Raw genomic sequence first — 19571 nt, 5'->3', positions numbered from 1 at the left:
TCTTGGGGCGGGGCTGAGGGGTGGGAGACGGAGCGAAGGAGCAAAGTGCGGAGGAAAGAGGGAGCCCGCTCCGCCAGGCACTTGGGTCCAAAGAGGGAAACGGGCAACCGCAGCAGCACCGGAGAAGGAGGAGGCGGAGGCGTCCGAGGTCAGTAGCCCGCGGCCCGCCCAGGCTGCTTTTTCTCCCCCCTCAAGGAAGCCAGCCAGCCAGCCTGCAGGCGCCCTCCCCGCCCGGCGTGGCGCTCCTTGTTTTGATAGCAGGAAGCGCGCGGGGAAAGCAGACGGCAAAGGTAACACAAAGAAAAGTTTCTCTGCGGGAAGCTGTTGCTTCCCCAGCCGAGCCCCACCCGCGTGGGAAGCCCGGTCCCCGCCCGCCTTCCCACGCCCCCCCCCCCAGCCTCTCTCCTGCTCGGCTTTTCCCCTTCCTCCGGCAGCCCCTGCTGCTGTTGCAGCTGCTAGGCGCCATAGTTGCTTATTGTTCCGACTTCTTTCCGTCCAAGCGCATCTGAGGCGCGGATCACGGATGCCCTCGAGCCTTTTATTTAGGAACCAGGCGAGGAGCTGGCAGGTCTGAATCCAGCGCAGTGTTCGCTGAGCTGCAAACAAGAGGGGACCCGCTCTCTTTTCTTTTCTTTTTTTTACGGAGCGGAAGCAGACCGAGAGATCTTATTTCAGCAGCATGCAGCAAGTTTTCTCTGAACCCCCCCCCCCCATGTGGCTTGGTGGTAGCGTTGAGAAATCTCCCCTGTCTGTCGTTTTTGTTCTAATATTCTTTCAGCTCATCAGACATGTGGCATCCTTCTGTGACTGGATATGAAAGAATTAGTGAAGTAGTGCTTAAAAAAACAAACACCACTCCCCAAACACCCATTAGTATGCTAGTTTCTGCAGAAGGGAAGGAATATAATCTTGTTTGTGAGTACCAAAGCAGGGGATGGTAGCTAAACTACTTTAGTTTAACTTGAATCTCAATTAAAATTGTGATAATTGTGTATGCTGCACTTGGATTGAACAATAGCCCAATGGCAGTACTTGGCATATCGAAAGGGTTTCTTAATAATGCCATCTTGTCTGTTTCTGTAGTTAGCAATCTTGCCAGTTTTAAAACCTGAGTTTTTCCTGTCATAGGTTTTGCTTGGAGACCAAGATGGGAACATAGTAATTTATCACCCTTCCACCAAAGACTTCATGGCAGCATTACCCATGAACTAATCCTCACTCAAATGGCTTAGATTAATATATGAAATTATGCTGTCAGTCTTAACAAAAAATTACTACAACAGTATCTGGAAAACGTTGCCAGTCTTGCAGGAATGCTTGAGATTTCCCTTGAAATTGGTGTTTTGCCTGAGGAGGAATTTTTGAATTTCATTTTGAACAAAATCTGGTGATAATTATTACCCAAGGAAGAACTACCAAAATTAATATGATTTTGGCTTTATGTAAAATTTCAGTGGTAACTTAAGAATTAGTCAGTTGGCCTGTGGATGGAGAAATTGGAAAGCTTGAGACTAAAGCAGTTGAATATTAATGTGAACTCTCACATTCATAAAGCAGCAGCACCTTTTTTCTCAAAAAAGGAAGAAAACAAAGTCCATGAGAGTCAAAAGATTATTTTCCAACAAAGGAAAACATTGTTGTCTTAATGTCATCAGCACTAACCGCTCTGTACTAGAAACTAAACTTTATTCGGAATTAACCTTGTCAGTTTTCCAAGGAGGAATGACACACTATGGCGCTATACTGACAGTTGCAGATAGGTGCCTAGATCTTTTCAGCCTTGTGCAATTCATTGTATCTTCCTGTTAAAAGTGAAAATAAGAGTGTATGGATTGATAAACAAGGTTAAAGAGGAGAAGTACAGTTTTCACAATAATAGGCTAGCTATAGCTAGTTTTGCTTATCTATGTTCTCAGTCAAGTCTATGAAATTTGTCACTAGTGTCAAGAGCTCCAGAAAACATTTTCCATATTTATAATGTTTGTGGCTAAGTCAACATAAACAGATATATGTAGAAATAAAGCTCGTTAGGAGCAATTGACATGTGAAAACGTGCAGATCAATTTAGGTTGCATCTAGATGGCAGTTTCCTTTTGTGATTATTGCATCAAGTAGCAATTGGTAGAAAAGGCACCATAGCCAACAACTAGTGAAAGGGCTTTTATGTGATGCATAGTAGCCACTTTTATCATAGGCTTTCACAGCAACACATTTTGAGCAGATCCCATTGCAACAACTTCTGATTACGGGAATGTCTTGTGAGCCTACCATGTCAGTGGTGAGCAGGACCAGAGGCAAAAAATAGATGGAGCAATGAAAGTGACTCTTATCTTTGCACGGTTGGCTTCATTCCAGCCACATTAAAGTCAGAAAGGTGTGTATACACACACCTATAGGCTGGGTTTGAGCCCCACATTGGACGAAAGATTCCTGCATTGCAGGCGGCTGGACTAGATGATCCTCATGGTCCCTTCCAACTGTAGAATTTCATGATTCTATAATGATCCCACATGTAATGGGTAAAAAGACCAATCATGTCAGCTGTATTGTTACTGACTTTTCCTAGAAGCCTCATAACTTTATGTGCCCTTTAAAATGTTTCTTACCTAAGGGAGGAGGAACTTCAAAGCAGAATATCTGTTAACTTTCCTAGAAGCCTTTCTTTCATCCTTTGTAGAATGAGATCATCCTCCCCAGAGAGATGTATATTCTGCTTGACAGAATATGACATCAATGCATTAGCTAACCGAGATGAGGTAATGCTTTAGTACTCCGGTGAAGCTAGCTAGTAACTGTGTTGTCCTCCCAAGAGCTTCGATGCTTCAGTACGTTAGCATTGGTGTTGTGGAAAAGAAACAAACCGTCAGTGACAGAGCAGATGTCTGACTGCACAAAATCAAAACAGATGTCTGCTGATGGATGGGTCTTTTTGTGGCCAGGGTTGCTTAATTTTAACAGACTGTTGGTTTTCAGGTACGGTGGTACCTCGGGTTAAGTACTTAATTTGTTCCGGAGGTCCGTACTTAACCTGAAACTGTTCTTAACCTGAAGCACCACTTTAGCTAATGGGGCCTCGGCTGCTGCCGTGCCGCCGGAGCCCAATTTCTGTTCTTATCCTGAAGCAAAGTTCTTAACCTGAAGCGCTATTTCTGGGTTAGCGGAGTGTGTAACCTGAAGCGTATGTAACCTGAAGCGTATGTAACCCGAGGTACCACTGTATAAAGTTATTTTTGAAGCAGTATTTTTTTTACCCTGTATTTGACTTTAAACCTGAACAGGTAGTCAAGTGTTGTAAATTGCTATAAACTACCCGTTTGCATTTCCCCTTAGTGGGTTTATTAAAAATGCCTAGCTTTCAACTAAATTTATGCTCCTTCAGAATAATTATGCCTCAGGGTTGTATTCTCCTTGTCTGAGGGAAGTTGGGGGCAGCTCATTTTTAATTTTTCTTTATCTGTTCTCTTGATACATGGGAGGCCACAATTTTATTTTCCAGAAGCTTTGCTTTCTCCTTGCATTGATTGGCATTAAAAAATTCTGATGATAACACTTTATCTTTCGTTTACAGAAACAACTATGGCAGACATAAACCATATTATGAAATCCTCACAAACTGTGACAGATGCAAAAAAAATCCCTGGTTCTGAAGGGTAAGTGGGGATTTTGGCTATTAGTGTTGGTTGGTTCTTTGTGGTGGTCTTTTTCTTCTCTTCTAGCCACTGTAGGCTTCGGCTTTAGTTTAGATCTCCCTCAAAATATATGGAGTGTCTACCCCATAATGTACCCATTCCTCCCATGGGCCTGGCACCAACTGATGGTGAGTTGTGACTCCTCCTTGCCATTAGCCATTATCCTACATGGAAAGACAAGGCAAGCAAACAGCAGTGAAAATGCAGCAACTCCCTGGACTTAATCTTATGTAAATATGAGAAGAAAATACAAGAGAGGGTACCAATCTTAGGAATGCCACTTGAATAAGTTGAGAAACGCAAGTAATCAAGAAAGCAAGTGTATTAAACAACTAGGACTGGATTTTTAATTCATAATGCATTGATGGAGTAATCATTGAGGGAAATGCAGATGAGCTCTCAATCGCAAATAATCTGTAGCAAAATCGGTGGATTCTATTCCGTGTAGCACTACAGAGACTATTCCAGTTCCTCTTGTCCTACATCACATTCTCCTCTCATCTCCCACACTTGCTGTTCTGGAGGTTATCCCCTACCTCAGAGCATATTTGGGGAAGGAGAAGGGGAAGTTCTGTTGTGCTGGCTTCTGCTTGCACAGCCGTGTCATAGCATCATAGAATTGTAGAATTGGAAGGGACCCCAAGGGTCATCTAGTTCAAACCTTTGCAATGGAATCACAGCTTATTAGCTGAATATGTCCCAGTATGTTTTGGTTTTAGGACTATGAGTTGCTCCCTTTGTAACTAGAAGATTGCTTCAAAGAGAAAGCATACACAGGAGATGTCCTCATGTACAGTTGTACCTTGGTTGACAAACTTAATCTGTTCAGGGAGTCCGTTCGACTCCTGAAACGGTTCAAAAACCAAGGCACAGCTTCCGATTGGCTGCAGGAGCTTCTTGCACTCAATCAGAAGCTGCGTTGGATATTCGGCTTCAGAAAAACGTTCGCAAACCAGAACACTCACTTCTGGGTTTGTGGCGTTCGGGAGCCAAAATGTCCGAGTATCAAGGCGTTTGACAACCAAGGTACGACTATAATCAGCTATGTGCCAAAACAACTTGTTTTCAGAGACCATGCCTGACCTTTTGTATTGTTGTGCTTCATATTTTATTGTAACATTCATGCATAATGAGGTCTGTAAGAGAGACTATGTGAATAAATTCACAGAATCAAGGCTAAAAACTCTTGTAACTTTAGTCATTTTGAGATCTGCTCATAGGATCCTCACTTGGTGTATATTGGTTCCTTCACCATCCCACTTTTAAAAAGCACTCAAAAGCTTATTTTTAAAATTCGCTTGTACTTTTCAAGGACTACTGTTGTTCCTCTCAGATTTAATACAAAAACGACTAGAGCCAATTTAATACAAAAACGACTAGAGCCAATTACGTGGTTTATATTGCATAGCTATGATGTTAGACCCTATTCCTGTGACTATAATCTGTTTTAATTCTGAATCTTAAACTGCTGTAACCTGCACAGGGATATGTTGTTGAAGGGCAGTTAACACATTAACTAATAATAACGATAATAGCAGTACTGCTGTATAGAAGGTGAATACAAAATGCTCAAATCAATGTAGGTCTTGCAGTCATAAAACCTCTTTTGAGCTTCTTGTGTGAAAAATCTTTGCACATTTCTCTCATTCTTCCTACTATGGTTCTGTCATATTTATTTCATCCCAAACATCTTGAATGCAGCTCAGCAGTGCAGGGGAGAGTTTACATCTCATTAATCTATTTCATGTGCTCAAAGGATCAGATCTGTTCTCAATTATCCAGTCTATCTAATAGTACAGTGGTACCTCGGGTTAAGTACTTAATTCGTTCCGGAGGTCTGTTCTTAACCTGAAACTGTTCTTAACCTGAAGACCACTTTAGCTAATGGGGCCTCCCGCTGCTGCCGCGCCGCCAGAGCACGATCTCTGTTCTTATTCTGAAGCAAAGTTCTTAACCTGAAGCACTATTTCTGGGTTAGCGGAGTGTGTAACCTGAAGCGTATGTAACCTGAAGTGTATGTAACCCGAGGTACCACTGTAATAAAAACATGAAATATTTTATTTGTTCCATTGTATTTATTTAATAGTGGATATTTGAGGGAACTGTTTATAACTAGGTTGTTGTTGTTTTGCTATCAATTTCTCATTCAGCATTAACATTCATGCTGTTCTGAACTTGTGCAAAATCCAAAATATATCAAATTTGCAGTATAATTGTATACATGCAAACTCAGAAGTCCTTTTGAATTCACTTGGACTTATTCGTAGGCAAATGTGTGTAGGATTGTAGCCTCAATCTGCTTTTTAAATTCAGGATCAGAAAATTGAAAATTTGAGAGAGAGAGTTTAGTTTTACATTGTGTTTTATTTTTTCCTTAGGAAGAGCATACCTATTAGCAAATCTGTGGACTCTGTGATACCGGCAGATGAGAGTTACAGAATGGATCACCCTGAAATGGGAATGTGTCTTTTAGTCAACAATAAAAACTTCTATCCAGCTACTGGTAATTTTTTTTAAAAAAAAAACTTTCTCCCCCTGCCGGTAAGGCTTCCCTCCCTGTAACCTGCTTTAAACTGTCAAAAGTGAAATATATCTACTGCTTAGTCTTTTTCAAAGTTGGCTGTTGTATGCTCAAGGATGTCCGTAAGTTCAAACATGCCTAAATCTGCATAGGAGAGAGCTGTTGGTCTTAATATCAGGAGAGAGGAACTTGTGGCCTCCCAGATGTTGGCCTCCATCAGCCCCAGGCAGCATGACCATTTGTCAGAGACGATGGGAGTTCTAGTCTCAAAACATGTGGAGGGCCACAGATTTCCAACACCCCTTTTAAATAGCAATGCTGTGCTTTAAGCACACAGTTGGGTGACTTCATGACACCTAAATAAAGCCTGACAATATTGTTCCTTTTCCTCCCAAGCTAGATACAATTGTACCTTAGATCCCAAACGCCCTGCGGGTCTAATGTTTTGGCTCCCAAACGCCGCAAACCCGGAAGTGAGTGTTCCAGTTTGCGAACGTTCTTTGGAACCCGAATATCTGATGGGGCTTCCGTGGCTTCTGATTGGCTGCAGGAGCTTCCTGGAGCCAATCAGAAGCCATGCTGTTGTTTCTGAACGTTTTGAAAGTCAAACGGACTTCCGGAAGGGATTCCGTTCAGCTTCCGAGGTACGACTGTACAAGGTTTCTTCTATACATGTTTTATTTATATACAAAGTCAGTCCTTCCATTGATCAACGGGTGATGCCAAGTTCAATTGTTCATCTGCAATAAAACCAGTGCACCCATTGTTTCCATTCTTTCTGTGTTTACAGGGTGGAATGTCTTCCATAAATCCTGATATATTTCATATAGGAACAAGTCTTCAGGCTCCAGCTGGGCTTTCCCATATTTTATTTTCATATAACTGAGCAGAATTTGCCTGTGGCATACACTGTTTTCAAAAATTAAGCCAACGCAACTTCTTTTCTTTTCTTTTTTATCTAAAGGGATGTCATATCGATCTGGTACAGATGCAGATGCTGCACATGTTGTAGACACGTTCAGGACCTTGGGGTACACAGTCAAGCCTTATAATGATCTTACATGTAAGCAGATTATTGAAGTTTTGCATAATGGTAAGTAGTGATTTGGCAGATGATGTATTGGCTGTTGTGCCAAAATATAAAATATAAACTCTTGGGTTTTTGTGTTGTCCGCTCTTCTTAGCAATGAGGAACTTTGATATTAAATAATAAGTAGAACACCTGGTGTGGCAGAAGGGTTAAGGGTCCCTTTGTGTAGCAGCAGGCTGCATGCGCACCACTGAGTAGGAGGATCTGAAAGCATAGATTACCATCAAAAAGTCTGCTCTGGCAGTCTTAAGTCATCTGTTGGAAATGGGCAAGTCTGGGTACAGTCCCCTCAACAGCTGGAGATCAGAATTGACCACCTTGAGGGAATGCATATGTGGACCAGGTCCATCATGGAACAATGTGTTTGCAGGCCCAGCAACAAGGTTTGGAAGTTGTGCCCCAGGTACTGAATACAATCCACCTCCGTGTCTGCTTTCATGAACTCTCCTTAGGTTAAGATTTTAAACTTATATTTTAATTTTGCTTAAGCCTTAAGCAGTGTAATTGGTATTTCTAACCTGGATAACTTCAGAGTCTGAATTGGCAACTAAAAATATTCCTTCCTGATTAGGAATGTCGTCAAGATATATATTCTTCACTCAGGAAAATATTTCAGTCTAGACACTAAGCTCATTCTACAATAGAAGCCACTTTCATTCCTGATTTTGTTACCCTTTCATTTGTCGGACCCAACTTTCTTTAAACGTTTCCACTTATAAAGCTCTCCTCCAATACTATTTGCTTTAATAAGATTCTTTTCAATATTCATTTATATAATAAGCCTGCTAATAACTGCTGTCACTGCCTCCTACCTATAAAAAGGATTATATGGCATATCAGCAGGATTTATCTTTCAGATATTAGTATGGCAAGAGCAGGGCAACGTTGGGGAGAATTTAACTGCATTCAAGCCTAAGGTAGCCTTAGAGTTGCCACAAATTCATAGGAACGTTAAATTATCCTGTTACTATGCTGCTTATCCCAAATAAGCCATATGATCGACAATGCTTGTCTTACTTTGTCCATTTGTTTGTTTGAGGGAAGCATTATTGTGCTTGAAGTTTTGCTATTGCCTAAAACTTTCTTGCTGAAAAAATGTCAAATGAGTATTTGGAATTTCTGAAGACTTAAACAATGTTTTCCCTCCACCTGGGTTTTTTGAAGCTGCCAAGGATGATCACAACAAGAGAAGCAGTTTTGTTTGTGTCTTGTTAAGCCATGGAGAGGATGGACTCATCTATGGTACAGATGGTCCTTTGGAGCTAAAAATGTTAACCAGTCTCTTCAGAGGAGACAGATGCAAGTCCTTGGCAGGAAAGCCAAAGCTCTTCTTTATTCAGGTAATTGTGCAAAATTGAACAGATGACAATACTGTGAAGACTTTCATTTTAAAAAACAAAAAAATGTATCTCAAAGATAAGGAAATGTTATGTCTGCATTATACTATAAGCATCTATGGTTACATTTATGGGAATATAAAACATATCCAGTGTGTCTGGTAGTGTTAATTTTTTGCTTTCTAGCAGTGTTAATATTTCAGTTTCCATACCATTCCTACTGCTTAGAGAGGATAGCAGCAATCTAAAAAAACAAACTAAAAATGGAATTAGATACCTTTTCTTCCTTAAAACTGGCCATTGAAAACGAAAAGGAAAATCTTAACAGTGATTTTAGAAAATGCAACTAGGATCATAGTTGTGGGGCAGCTGCTAAGAATTATTCTCTTAAGTTGCCTTGCTTTTTTTGAATATGGTAAACAGATGGAAAACGAGAGAACTGCCCCAAACGCCATGATCCCTATTCATTTTCATTAGGAAATGAGATTAGTATGATGATTTTGTATTTGTCATTTAATTTTAGGTCTCCTACAGAATAAGACAGTGTAATGCATTAATAATGAGAACACATTACTTTATGCCAGGCTTCCTCAACCTCAGCCCTCCAGATGTTTTGAGACTACAATTCCCATCATCCCTGACCACTGGTCCTGCTAGCTAGGGATCATGGGAGTTGTAGGCCAAAAACATCTGGAGGGCCAAGGTTGAGGAAGCCTTCTTTATACTAATTAGTAAAAGCTTGTCTACTTGGACAACCTTCGGAAACATTAGCCAGGGCTTTCACTGAGAAACTAAAATGGCCAAACCTAAGCATTTGACCAATGCCTCTAAACCATAACCAGTTCAGAAAAGCATTTCTTACTGTTTCAGTTTAGGTTGGTGGTTCTCTCACCTGTGACCACAGTTTTAGCAGAGTGCTTTAAAAGTGCTGTGAACTTCTTCTCTGACTCAGAACGGCTTTTCCATGTCACAAAACTGCAAAGTTCAATTTGAAACTCATACCTCATCAAGATTAGCATGCCTCCCCTTTCAAGATGTGCATAAACGAGTTCTCTTATTCCTTGTTTGTGTTCATTTGTATCCGACTGTTGCCATTTTCAGCGAGCCAATAGTGGTAATATTTACTTTCTGTCTTCCTTTTACTCTTCTGTCTTCCCTTTACTCTTCTGTCTTCCTTTGCGTAGGCTTGTAGAGGAACAGACCTTGATTCTGGTATTGAAACAGACAGTGGCACGGATGAAAGCACATGTCAGAAAATACCTGTAGAAGCCGACTTCCTATATGCCTATTCAACTGCTCCCGGTAAGATAAATGAATAAAAGATGCAAACTTTTGCTCAAAATACATAGATGACTTTATAACTTTTTATTTCATGCATATCCTAGTCCAGGAATCAGCAAACTTTTTCGGCAGGGGGCCGGTCCACTGTCCCTCAGACCTTGTGGGGGGCCGGACTATAAGGCCGCACGACTCTCCCCTCCCTTCTCCACAGCATTGGATAAGCCCCGGTGGCTGCTTACCTGTGTCTTGCGAGTGGCAGGGGCTGGCGGCGGCGGAGGGACAATGAGCGGCACACGAAAGGGCTCCAGAGAGGGGCTGCTTAAAATGGCAGGCCGCTTGAGCACTGCTGCTGCTGGCATCAATAAAGCCCAGCCCCCTTCCTCCTCTAGGCAGGGTGGGGAGAAGCCAGTAGGAGGGCGGGAGGAGGCGGCGGCACCGTGTGAGGGAGAGGGAAAGAACACACGCGCTGGCAATCCACGTGGTGATTCCCGGACCCTCTGCGGGCCGGATCCAGAAGGCAATGGGGCCTGATCCAGCCCACGGGCCTTAATTTGTCGACCCATGCCCTAGTCCAACAAAGGTGCCTGAATACTTCTCCCTCCTTTTGTAAAACCATTTCATGTACAAAAATGTTACTGGCCCATCAACCCGCATGCACTAGCTAGGCAGCCTAAGTGGAAAATATCTCCAAATCAACATGGCCATGTATGAAGATGGTTTTTTAATCTCAACACTTCTCTTGGGGAATATTTGAGACTAAGGGGCGGTAGGCTTAACAGCAGGACAAATAAAAGTGGAATGAGATGAATGTGAAGCCCTTTACTAAACTGAATGAACACCCTTGTTCTGGGGCAAAGTTATCTAGTTGTGGTGGGGTGATTGTGACCTTAATCAGTTTAATAAAAGTAAGATTCCTGCATTGCATGGACTAGATGATCCTGGGGTCCCTCCCAATTCTGATTCTCAAACATGATTAGCTTTTGTAGTCTCATTTTGAAGAACATTATATTTTATTCAATTCGTGTTTTTTCTTATAGGCTACTACTCTTGGAGGAACTCGTCAGATGGCTCCTGGTTTATACAGTCACTGTGTGGGATGCTGAAACAGCATGCTACAAAACTTGAACTTATGCAAATTCTGACACGTGTAAATCGCAAGGTTGCAGAATTCAGTTCTTATTCAAACAGACCAGACTTCCACGGAAAGAAGCAGATCCCTTGTATTGTGTCTATGCTCACAAAAGATTTTTATTTTCCTCACTAGCTTCCTACACTGTGATGTGAAAGCTAGCAGAAGAGCACTAGCGTTTTATATCATTTTTAACTCTTGACCCGATGTCCAGTCTCTAATACGTAGGTTGTATTGAAACGTTATGACCTATGGAGTGGATTACTACAATCACTAGAATAGTGGGATCACTTGCTAGTTTGGAAATTCTAGTTTGGAAAATGAAAATATATGTAGATTTGCAGTTATGCTCTAACCTCATTGCTAAAATAGATTGAAGGAAGAGATCAACTATTACTGTCAAAATAAAGTATCGGTTACCGCAGACTGAAGAGCAGTAAAAGGTTACTTTTAGTTAACTTTGGTAACTGTTGCAGCCCAATCCTGGGGTTATTTACCTGAAAGCAAACTGTTGATAGAAATGGTATCCCCCCCCCCCCAAGTCAATACCATTAGAATTGGAGAAATTAATGTCATGACACAAGAGTGCAGTTTTTCAATATGGCGTAAGGACTAAACTATTATCTTTCATATACAATCATGTAGCACAATCAAACTTGTGAGGTAGTTCTTCAGCCTTTTAGAAATGGCTATATGAAATGCTTTTTGAGCCTTTTCAAGGCTTTTTGACCACTATAGAATACCTTAAGATTTTTTTTTTTAAAAAAGAGGTGCTTCTTTTCTAGTAGATGGCAAATGGTTCTTGGAACGCTGATCCTTACTGGATCCAGGCCTTAAAGCAGTTTTGCATGCTTACATTCACATTTCAGTTTAGGCAGGAGTGTTGTGCAAGTGGTAGTTTGTGAAGAGTATAAATTCAGCCTGCTCCTAAACACATTTTTGTGGTTCTTAGTTTTATTTATATATTCTATTTGATGATAAGAAGTATATGAAAAATGCATGTCCCATTTCCCAATCCTGATTCTGATTCCTTTTTTTAAAAAGCAGCATGTTTTAAAATACTAAGACTTAGAAGCAAGTATGTAAAATAGAAGTTCATCTTCAGCTCGAAGTAAAATATTTCTTCGGCCCTTTCTAGCATGCAGATTCTTAACTACTTTCTTCATACAACTTTGTGTCCTGCCCGCATTGGCTCATTCTTAGCTTTCTTGACATGGCTCTTACAAGTCTGGGCTACGTGTCCCTGGTGACCTGTCCTTCCTTCCCCCTTTTTTTGAAGGTTGCTTCTATTTTCAGCTTATTACTCAGCTTTTTGTGCAGCTACATTTTCTTTATTATTTTTTTAAGACATCTGCCATTTTTCTTTCTCATCTGGAATTGTTAGTGATTGTGTCCTTAGTAACTCCTTTTTTAAAAACAACAACAACAACCCAACTTGTGCCTGTCTGGGGCTCTTTCCCCCAGTACTATATCTAGCTATGGAATCCCACCTAGTATTTCTCTGATACCATGAAAAACATCTTTCCTGAAATGAAAGGTTCAAGTTTTGCTACACTTTCTTCCACCTTTCCATATGTAATGTCATCATTACGTACAGTAGTTACTTTCCCCCCTGAAGTTCTCACCACTTCCCTGCTGGTTAAGATCTAGTCAAGAATAGCCAACCCCTCGCTGCTTCCTCCACATTGTGAAAGAGATGGTTTTCAGCAAGGCATGTCAGAAATTTGTTGCATGATCTGTGCTTAGCAGAGTTTGTATTCCCACAGATACCAGGGCATTTGAAGCTTTATTGCTTCTTTGAAACATCTGTAATTTGTTTCAGGACATGTTTCCCCAATCTTCCTTGGTATTGCAGTCTGTAGTATACTCCAACCATGATGTTTTGCTTCTCTTCTTTTTACCCAGGGCTTCCCACAGGGACTATCATGATCACTATCTGGGATTACTTTCTAGGTGTGCACATTTGATAGGTAATGCTATTCACCCTCCTTCACTCAATATGAACTTCTGTAGATTTCAAGTAGGCTTACAAATAAGTAAGTACAGGCAACATGGTAGTTAATAATTTATGCTAAACCATGGTTTTGCACAACACGCACAAGCAGGTTCAGTGAGCCTTGTTTTTGCAAGCACTCCCTTTGCCCTCTTCACACATGGTCAGGAGGAAGAGTTTAGAAGCTTTTGCTTCCATTTTCAGTTAATGGGTTTGTTGCATCACTGAATTGGCAACCTGTAGCTAATGTTACTTATGCCAACTTTCAAACCATGGGTTACTAAGCTAGCTTGCATTAAACTATTCGTAGTTCACAGTGGCGTAGCGTGGGGGGTGCAGGGGGGGCCGGCCGCACCGGGCGCAACATCTGGGGTTAGGGCAAATCCACAGGTTAGGGGGGCAAATCCATGGGTTAGGGGGCGCAAATCCACGGGTTAGGGGGTGCAAATCCACGGGTTAGGGGGCGCAAATTACTTGCCTTGCCCCGGGTGCTGACAACCCACGCTACACCACTGGTAGTTCATGTCAAACACAATTCTGGGTCTAGATGGCACAGCAAACCGCAGCTAACTAAAAGTGGAAGAAAAAGCATCTGAGCTCCTCTGCCATGCAGGGAGCATATGAGCCAAGGCTTGCTGTGCCTGTGCATGTTGTGCTCAATATTAATATGATAGTGAATGTCTTCAGGCATGGATAAAAGCTTGTGTTAGTGAACTTGTGATGCTTGCAATACTCGGAGAAATTATTGTGAGTGTAACTGAGATAGCTGTGCATGTTTCGGGTTGAGACCTTTCATCTTGATCCAGATGGGAGATAATGTGCAGAAATAGGTTCTGCATGCATGTAAGATTTGCCAACAGCAAAATAGGAAATGGGAGCAAGTGGGACATTATACAGCATTCACTGGTGTATGTGCATATCATGGCTCTTTGGAATAGAGTCGCAGATCCACACTTCAATGTTTCTTGAAGTTTTGGTGTCCTTATTCAGCCATGGGGGCTCCTGGATTTGATCTATCCACCTACTCACCACCTGCTAAATAACTCTGAGCTTTGAGAAGCAAGCACAGCAGTGTGCTTCAAATGGCATAATATGCAATAGTTTCTATACATTTGAACTTATCGTCAGCTAAATAAATCAGTTAATTTATTCAGAAGAGTTGACTATGTCTCTTGCTTAGAGGCATGAATCTTTTAAAAAGAATAATACAGAGCAATATCTGAAACTACCCATCATTGAAAACAAGATTTTTGGCAAAGGTTTAAATTATTAGATATGATTAATTTATGCGTGTGACTGTGACTATCTTAACTCCTGTATGAAAACCTAATAAACCATGTGCATTGTTTAACCAGCTTTGGTTACTTTTTTATTTTAAAAAACCTAGACATTTAGAACGTCTTACAAGTTCCAGTTTCTCGGTCCTGTTTAAAGTGTATAGATAATCATATTAACCCACATAGAAAAAAAAATATTCTACAGGTAAAGTTTAAAGAACACTTGCCAAATACAGGTATTATTAACAGCAATACAACCTCCATTTCGGGCAATGAGTTGGCCTCAAAAGTATTGTTCCTCTTTAATGTCACTCTGCCTATAATTTAGTGTGGCAAAAGAGACATTGTTCACGTGTCATGTTAAACCATAGCTTAAACAGTGGTTAAGACAAACAGGCAGCATGCAGTAAATTCTCAACTTTGCTTCTTCCCCACTTGTGGCCATGACAGGACCAACGAGTGGAACTCAACAAAATATTTGTACTAACTCAAGGATTAGTGCTTGTGCAAGAAACAGGATCCCCCCCCCCTTCTCTCCTCACATGCATCCTGTGCCATCCCCATATCTGCTCCTGGAAAGTTGGGAGAACCCCCCCCCCCCCCAAAAAAAAATGGATACAGTACAGGGAGTGTACAGAGAGAGTAGAGGGGGAGAATGTTCCATTAGTAAAGGGTAAAGGGACCCCTGACCATTAGGTCCAGTCGTGGCCGACTCTGGGGTTGTGGCGCTCATCTTGCTTTATTGGCCAAGGGAGCCGGCGTACAGCTTCCGGGTCATGTGGCCAGCATGACTAAGCCGCTTCTGGCGAACCAGATCAGTGCACAGAAACGCCATTTACCTTCCTGCTGGAGCGGTACCTATTTATCTACTTGCACTGCGTGCTTTCGAACTGCTAGGTTGTCAGGAGCAGGGACCGAGCAACGGGAGCTCACCCCATCACAGGGATTTGAACCGCCGACCTTCTGATCGGCAAGTCCTAGGCTCTGTGGTTTAACCCACAGCGCCACCCATATGTTGATGGAATGTTCACTTTAGCACTATGCTGAAGGCAATCTAATATAAAAAAAAATGTTCAAAACAAATAGTCACAACAACAGGGTGTGTCCTAAAATATAGTTCTCAAGTATCAAAGGCAAAGTCTACCTCATCCATCCCAAAATTGCCTCCAGACACCAATTAAGGAGTTCTGGGTTAAACCACAGAGCCTAGGACTTGCCGATCAGAAGGTTGGTGGTTCGAATCCCCGTGACGGGGTGAGCTCCCGTTGCTTGGTCCCAGCTCCTGCCCACCTAGCAGTTCAAAAGCACGTCAAAGTGCAAGTAGATAAATATGTACCGCTCCAGCGGGAAGGTAAACGGCGTTTCTGTGCGCTGCTCTGGTTTGCCAGAAGCAGCTTAGTCCTGCTGGCCACATGACCCGGAAGCTGTATGCCAGCTCCCTCGGCCAATAAAGCGAGATGAGTGCCGCAACCCCAGAGTCAGTCACGACTGGACCTAATGGTCAGGGGTCCCTTTACCTTTTTACAACCTCGCTTCAGTACAGATCCCCAAATGACTTCTCCAAGGAGTCTTCTAAGTGTCCTTATGTCCTGAAGAATCAACCAAGATTTTACACAGTATCCATTTTAAGTATAATGGCAACTTTGATTTTACTTCTTAATCTGGTCTCTTTGCAGTGCAATCCTATGAATTCTGAAGTCCCACCATGTTGGATGTTTATTCCCTGCCAGTATGTGTGCTGAGGACTGCAGGCTAGAATTGTGTATGAAAGCTGATTTCACACAATACTGCCCATATTAATGGTACATGCTGCAAGGCTGCAGCAACGTTGGCTATAGGGCCCACCAGATGCATTTATTTACTTGATGTGTGACTTAATCCTGGAATCCAGATGTAAGTGAAGGTAAACCCAACTAAAATACTTTCATTTACTTTTGCTAGTCCAACGACTGGAATTTACATGGCTTTGATAAAAATATTATGTATACCTGGGACAGGGGTCTCTTCTTTCCGAGGTTATGCTGTAAAACTCCCTATAGACGGATGGTTTTATAGAAATAACACCAGCAATAGTCCAAAGGAATTTCACTGTACAGTACTATACCATCTCAATCCAGACTACAGTGGTACCTCTACTTACATTCACCTCCAGTTACATCTCCTTTGGGATACGTAAGCGGGTTTCGCCACACACGCATGCGCAGAAGTGCTCTACTATGCTGCGCACATGCGCAGAAGTGGTCCCTCCGGTTGTGGAAACCTCAGGATCCGACCAGAGCTCCGGAAAGGATCCCATCCACAACCGGAGGTACCACTGTATTATAATGTGCTATGTGGGCATGAGATCATTGCCACAGGGTGTCACTAGAGATAATGAAATAATTTGCCAAGGCTGAAAGCTGCTCAGGAGTATCTGATGTAAAACCAGAAGAACCCAACAAATCCTGATTGAAGTATCATCTAGAATATATACTTGCTTGGGAATAAGTCCTACAGAGGGATTTATTTCTGAATAAACCTACAAAGGACTGTGCTGCAATCTGTGTACACACCATACATTATAAGCATGTTTCTCTCAAAGAATCGTGGGAACTTAGAATGCCGAGAGTGCCATAAATTGTAGCTGTGTGAGGAGTAAACTAAAGTTCGCAATAAATGCATGGTGTGTATGTAGCCTTAATATCTAGGTAAATAATCTAAAACTGTTCAATAATATTGCAAATTCACATTTAATAAATAGATGGTTGAACTGCTTATAATTCCCACCCACACTTGCATGGGTTGGTATACATCTTCAGAGAAATCAGGAGTTATAGCCTTGTCTCCCACATAGAGTTAATATTTCCACAACAGTGCTACAAAGTAAAAGTTAGTTAAGAAATGTTTCCTGGTCCAGTGTCTTTTCAGGATTTATACAAATTTACTTAATTGCAGCAAAGAAAGCATAAATACTTGCATTTTTATTTATTTGTGGCATTGTTGTCTGAGCAGCCCAGGACCTCTGGGGAGTTCCCTTTGGTGCTGATGACACAGCAGTTTGACTTCACCCACGGAGGTGCACTCCATTGTCTCTCGAGACAGATGGATAGTAGCTCTCTGAGAGATAAACTACAGTTCCCAGGATTCTTTGGGTGAAGCCAAGTGATTTAAATTCATTTAGAATGTACAGTATGGTGTGGATGTGGCCTTGCTCTGTTCTATTTACTCTGCAGCTTATTTCATTTATCTGGCTTATAAATATGACAGTATTTCCCCCTTTTTATTTATTTCTACTTATTTAATTTGTTAGTCACTTTTTTGCCATAACAACTCAAAGCAACTTACAAAGCAACTCACAAATACATTAAAAGTAGGGAAGAAATACATTAAAAGCATCCCACTCACTCTAAAAGGCCACAGATAGTTAAAAGCCAAAGGCCTGGCTAATAAATAATGTTTTTGCCTGGTGCCTGAAGATATGTAACAATGGAGCCAGGTGAGTCTCCCCAGGGAGAGCAACAAATGGGGAGCCACCACTGAAAAGGCTCGTTCTCATATTGCTTTTTAAAAAACCTCTTTACATTGGCTTCCTCTCTTTATTGCAAACCTAACTTAGAAATGTTTGCATTCTGTTGCTCCAGATTATTAGTTTTCCCTGTACATTATTTCTAGACCCCTGAGTGCTTCTTGTTCTAACATTTCCATTTTCTTTATTTGGTAATACTTTTTTCTTTGTAAGTCACCGCCTGCAGCTATTTCTGCCATCTAGTCCTTCCTACTCTTTAAGGGCCTTGACATATTTATTTTCACATATCTTTTCCAAATGAAGTAATTTAATTCAGTCTCTCTTACTCCATTGTATTCCCTTACAAAGGAAGAAAAGGAGAGGTTAAAGAGGTATGTTTATTTAGACCGCAGGCAGGATGTTGTTTTTCTTATAAATACTATGTTATTATATTTCATTATATTAATCATCATACATAGTTCTCCCTCCTAGGGGTAGACAAATCTTGTCAGTTTTGGTTCCTCTCTGTTTCTCATTCTTAAGTTCAGTTCTCTACATTTCCACATCAGCTGGCAATTTTCAAAAAAACTATTCCTCGTGAAAATTTATCTGCATTTTAGTGTGGGTTTCTTCTAATGTACACAGTTTTGGAGAACAGTTTTCCATAATTTAATGGATTTATCTGTGCTATATTCACTAATTTATGCATCACATTTATTTTTGTATACACTGCTTGGCTAGAGAACTGCATTGCAAAATTCAGAGAAGTGTGAATTTCAAACGATTTTTGCATTTTGGTTTGCGTATTTGTTTCAGAAAACATAGATTTGGCAGGTTTGTCTTTAAATGCAACCTGAAATTAATTTCTTACCCATCCTTTCTCCTTCCTCTCATTTTATCTGATGTATACACATTATTATTTTTTAGATATTACTTGACTAGAAAACTACACTGCGAAATTCAGAGAGGTGTGAATATTGAAGGATACTTGTGTTTAGGTTTGCATATTTTTTTGCGAAGTGTGACTTAGGTGTGACCTTTAAATGAAAGATGAATCAAAAATTTTCTTCATCCCGAGACAAACATTTAATTCCATTATCCTTCTGTGCTGTGTTTCTCCAGATTCTAAGAATGAAGGCAGGCACTGCCTTGTTTGTATTGATCTATTAGTTGCTGTGGAAGCCTCTTTTGGCTGAAGAGCAGAATAAAAATATATATTTAGATAATTAAATAATAGATATTAAAATTCATGTAAAGAAAATACAGATTGGATAAATTTAAGCAGGAGGGAGCAGAGATTCAAAACATTCCATTCTTGTTGGTTCAGGCTACTATAGAACTCCAATATTCTTGGCAGCAATTTTGCTGGGGTGCAGTTTGATTTATAGAGCCACTTAGATTGCTTCTAACTGCCAAATTGATTTAAGAACCTCACTCAGTGTCCAGTCAGGCCTTTCAACCACAGACAGAACCAATCACAGACCAGATCAAAAGCCACCAGTCATATGGGAGTGCTATCATTTTCCAAGCCTCTTTTATTTCCTCAAGCTTAACTTAATTCAACCTGTGTTTTCTTTTCTCTTAAATATTTTTTCTCCTTATTTCAGTAATCTTCATAACTTTTAAATATATTGTTTCTATACTTCTTCTCATCTGTTGTTAATATTTAGTCACAATCATCCAAGTTGTTTCACGCCTAAAAGTCAGTTTGAACATCAGCCTCCCAAGTCCCAGCCCATCACTGTAACCATTACACCATACTAACTTATA

The 19571-nt window shown here is 41.0% G+C and overlaps 1 protein-coding gene across 5 annotated transcripts; it reads left to right on the top strand.

The window, feature by feature from the left end:
* Positions 1-28: 28 nt before the first annotated feature.
* On the top strand, positions 29-14391 carry CASP3 (caspase 3). 5 transcript variants are annotated; one of them, XM_028744206.2, is made up of 7 exons: positions 29-148; positions 3569-3650; positions 6068-6192; positions 7175-7303; positions 8465-8640; positions 9822-9939; positions 10956-14391. In XM_028744206.2, the coding sequence occupies exons 2-7, from the start codon at positions 3577-3579 to the stop codon at positions 11180-11182; spliced, it is 849 nt and encodes a 282-aa protein (XP_028600039.2). In that variant the 5' UTR covers positions 29-148; positions 3569-3576; the 3' UTR covers positions 11183-14391. The 5 variants fall into 5 exon arrangements, with proteins under 5 accessions (XP_028600039.2, XP_028600040.2, XP_077790368.1 ...); XM_028744207.2 differs by lacking the exon at positions 29-148 and adding an exon at positions 170-290; XM_077934242.1 differs by lacking the exon at positions 29-148 and adding an exon at positions 545-568.
* Positions 14392-19571: the final 5180 nt, after the last annotated feature.

This window comes from Podarcis muralis, chromosome 9 (assembly GCF_964188315.1).
Source record: "Podarcis muralis chromosome 9, rPodMur119.hap1.1, whole genome shotgun sequence".
NCBI classification, from domain to species: domain Eukaryota; kingdom Metazoa; phylum Chordata; class Lepidosauria; order Squamata; family Lacertidae; genus Podarcis; species Podarcis muralis.
This window is presented reverse-complemented; position numbering and strand designations above follow the sequence as displayed.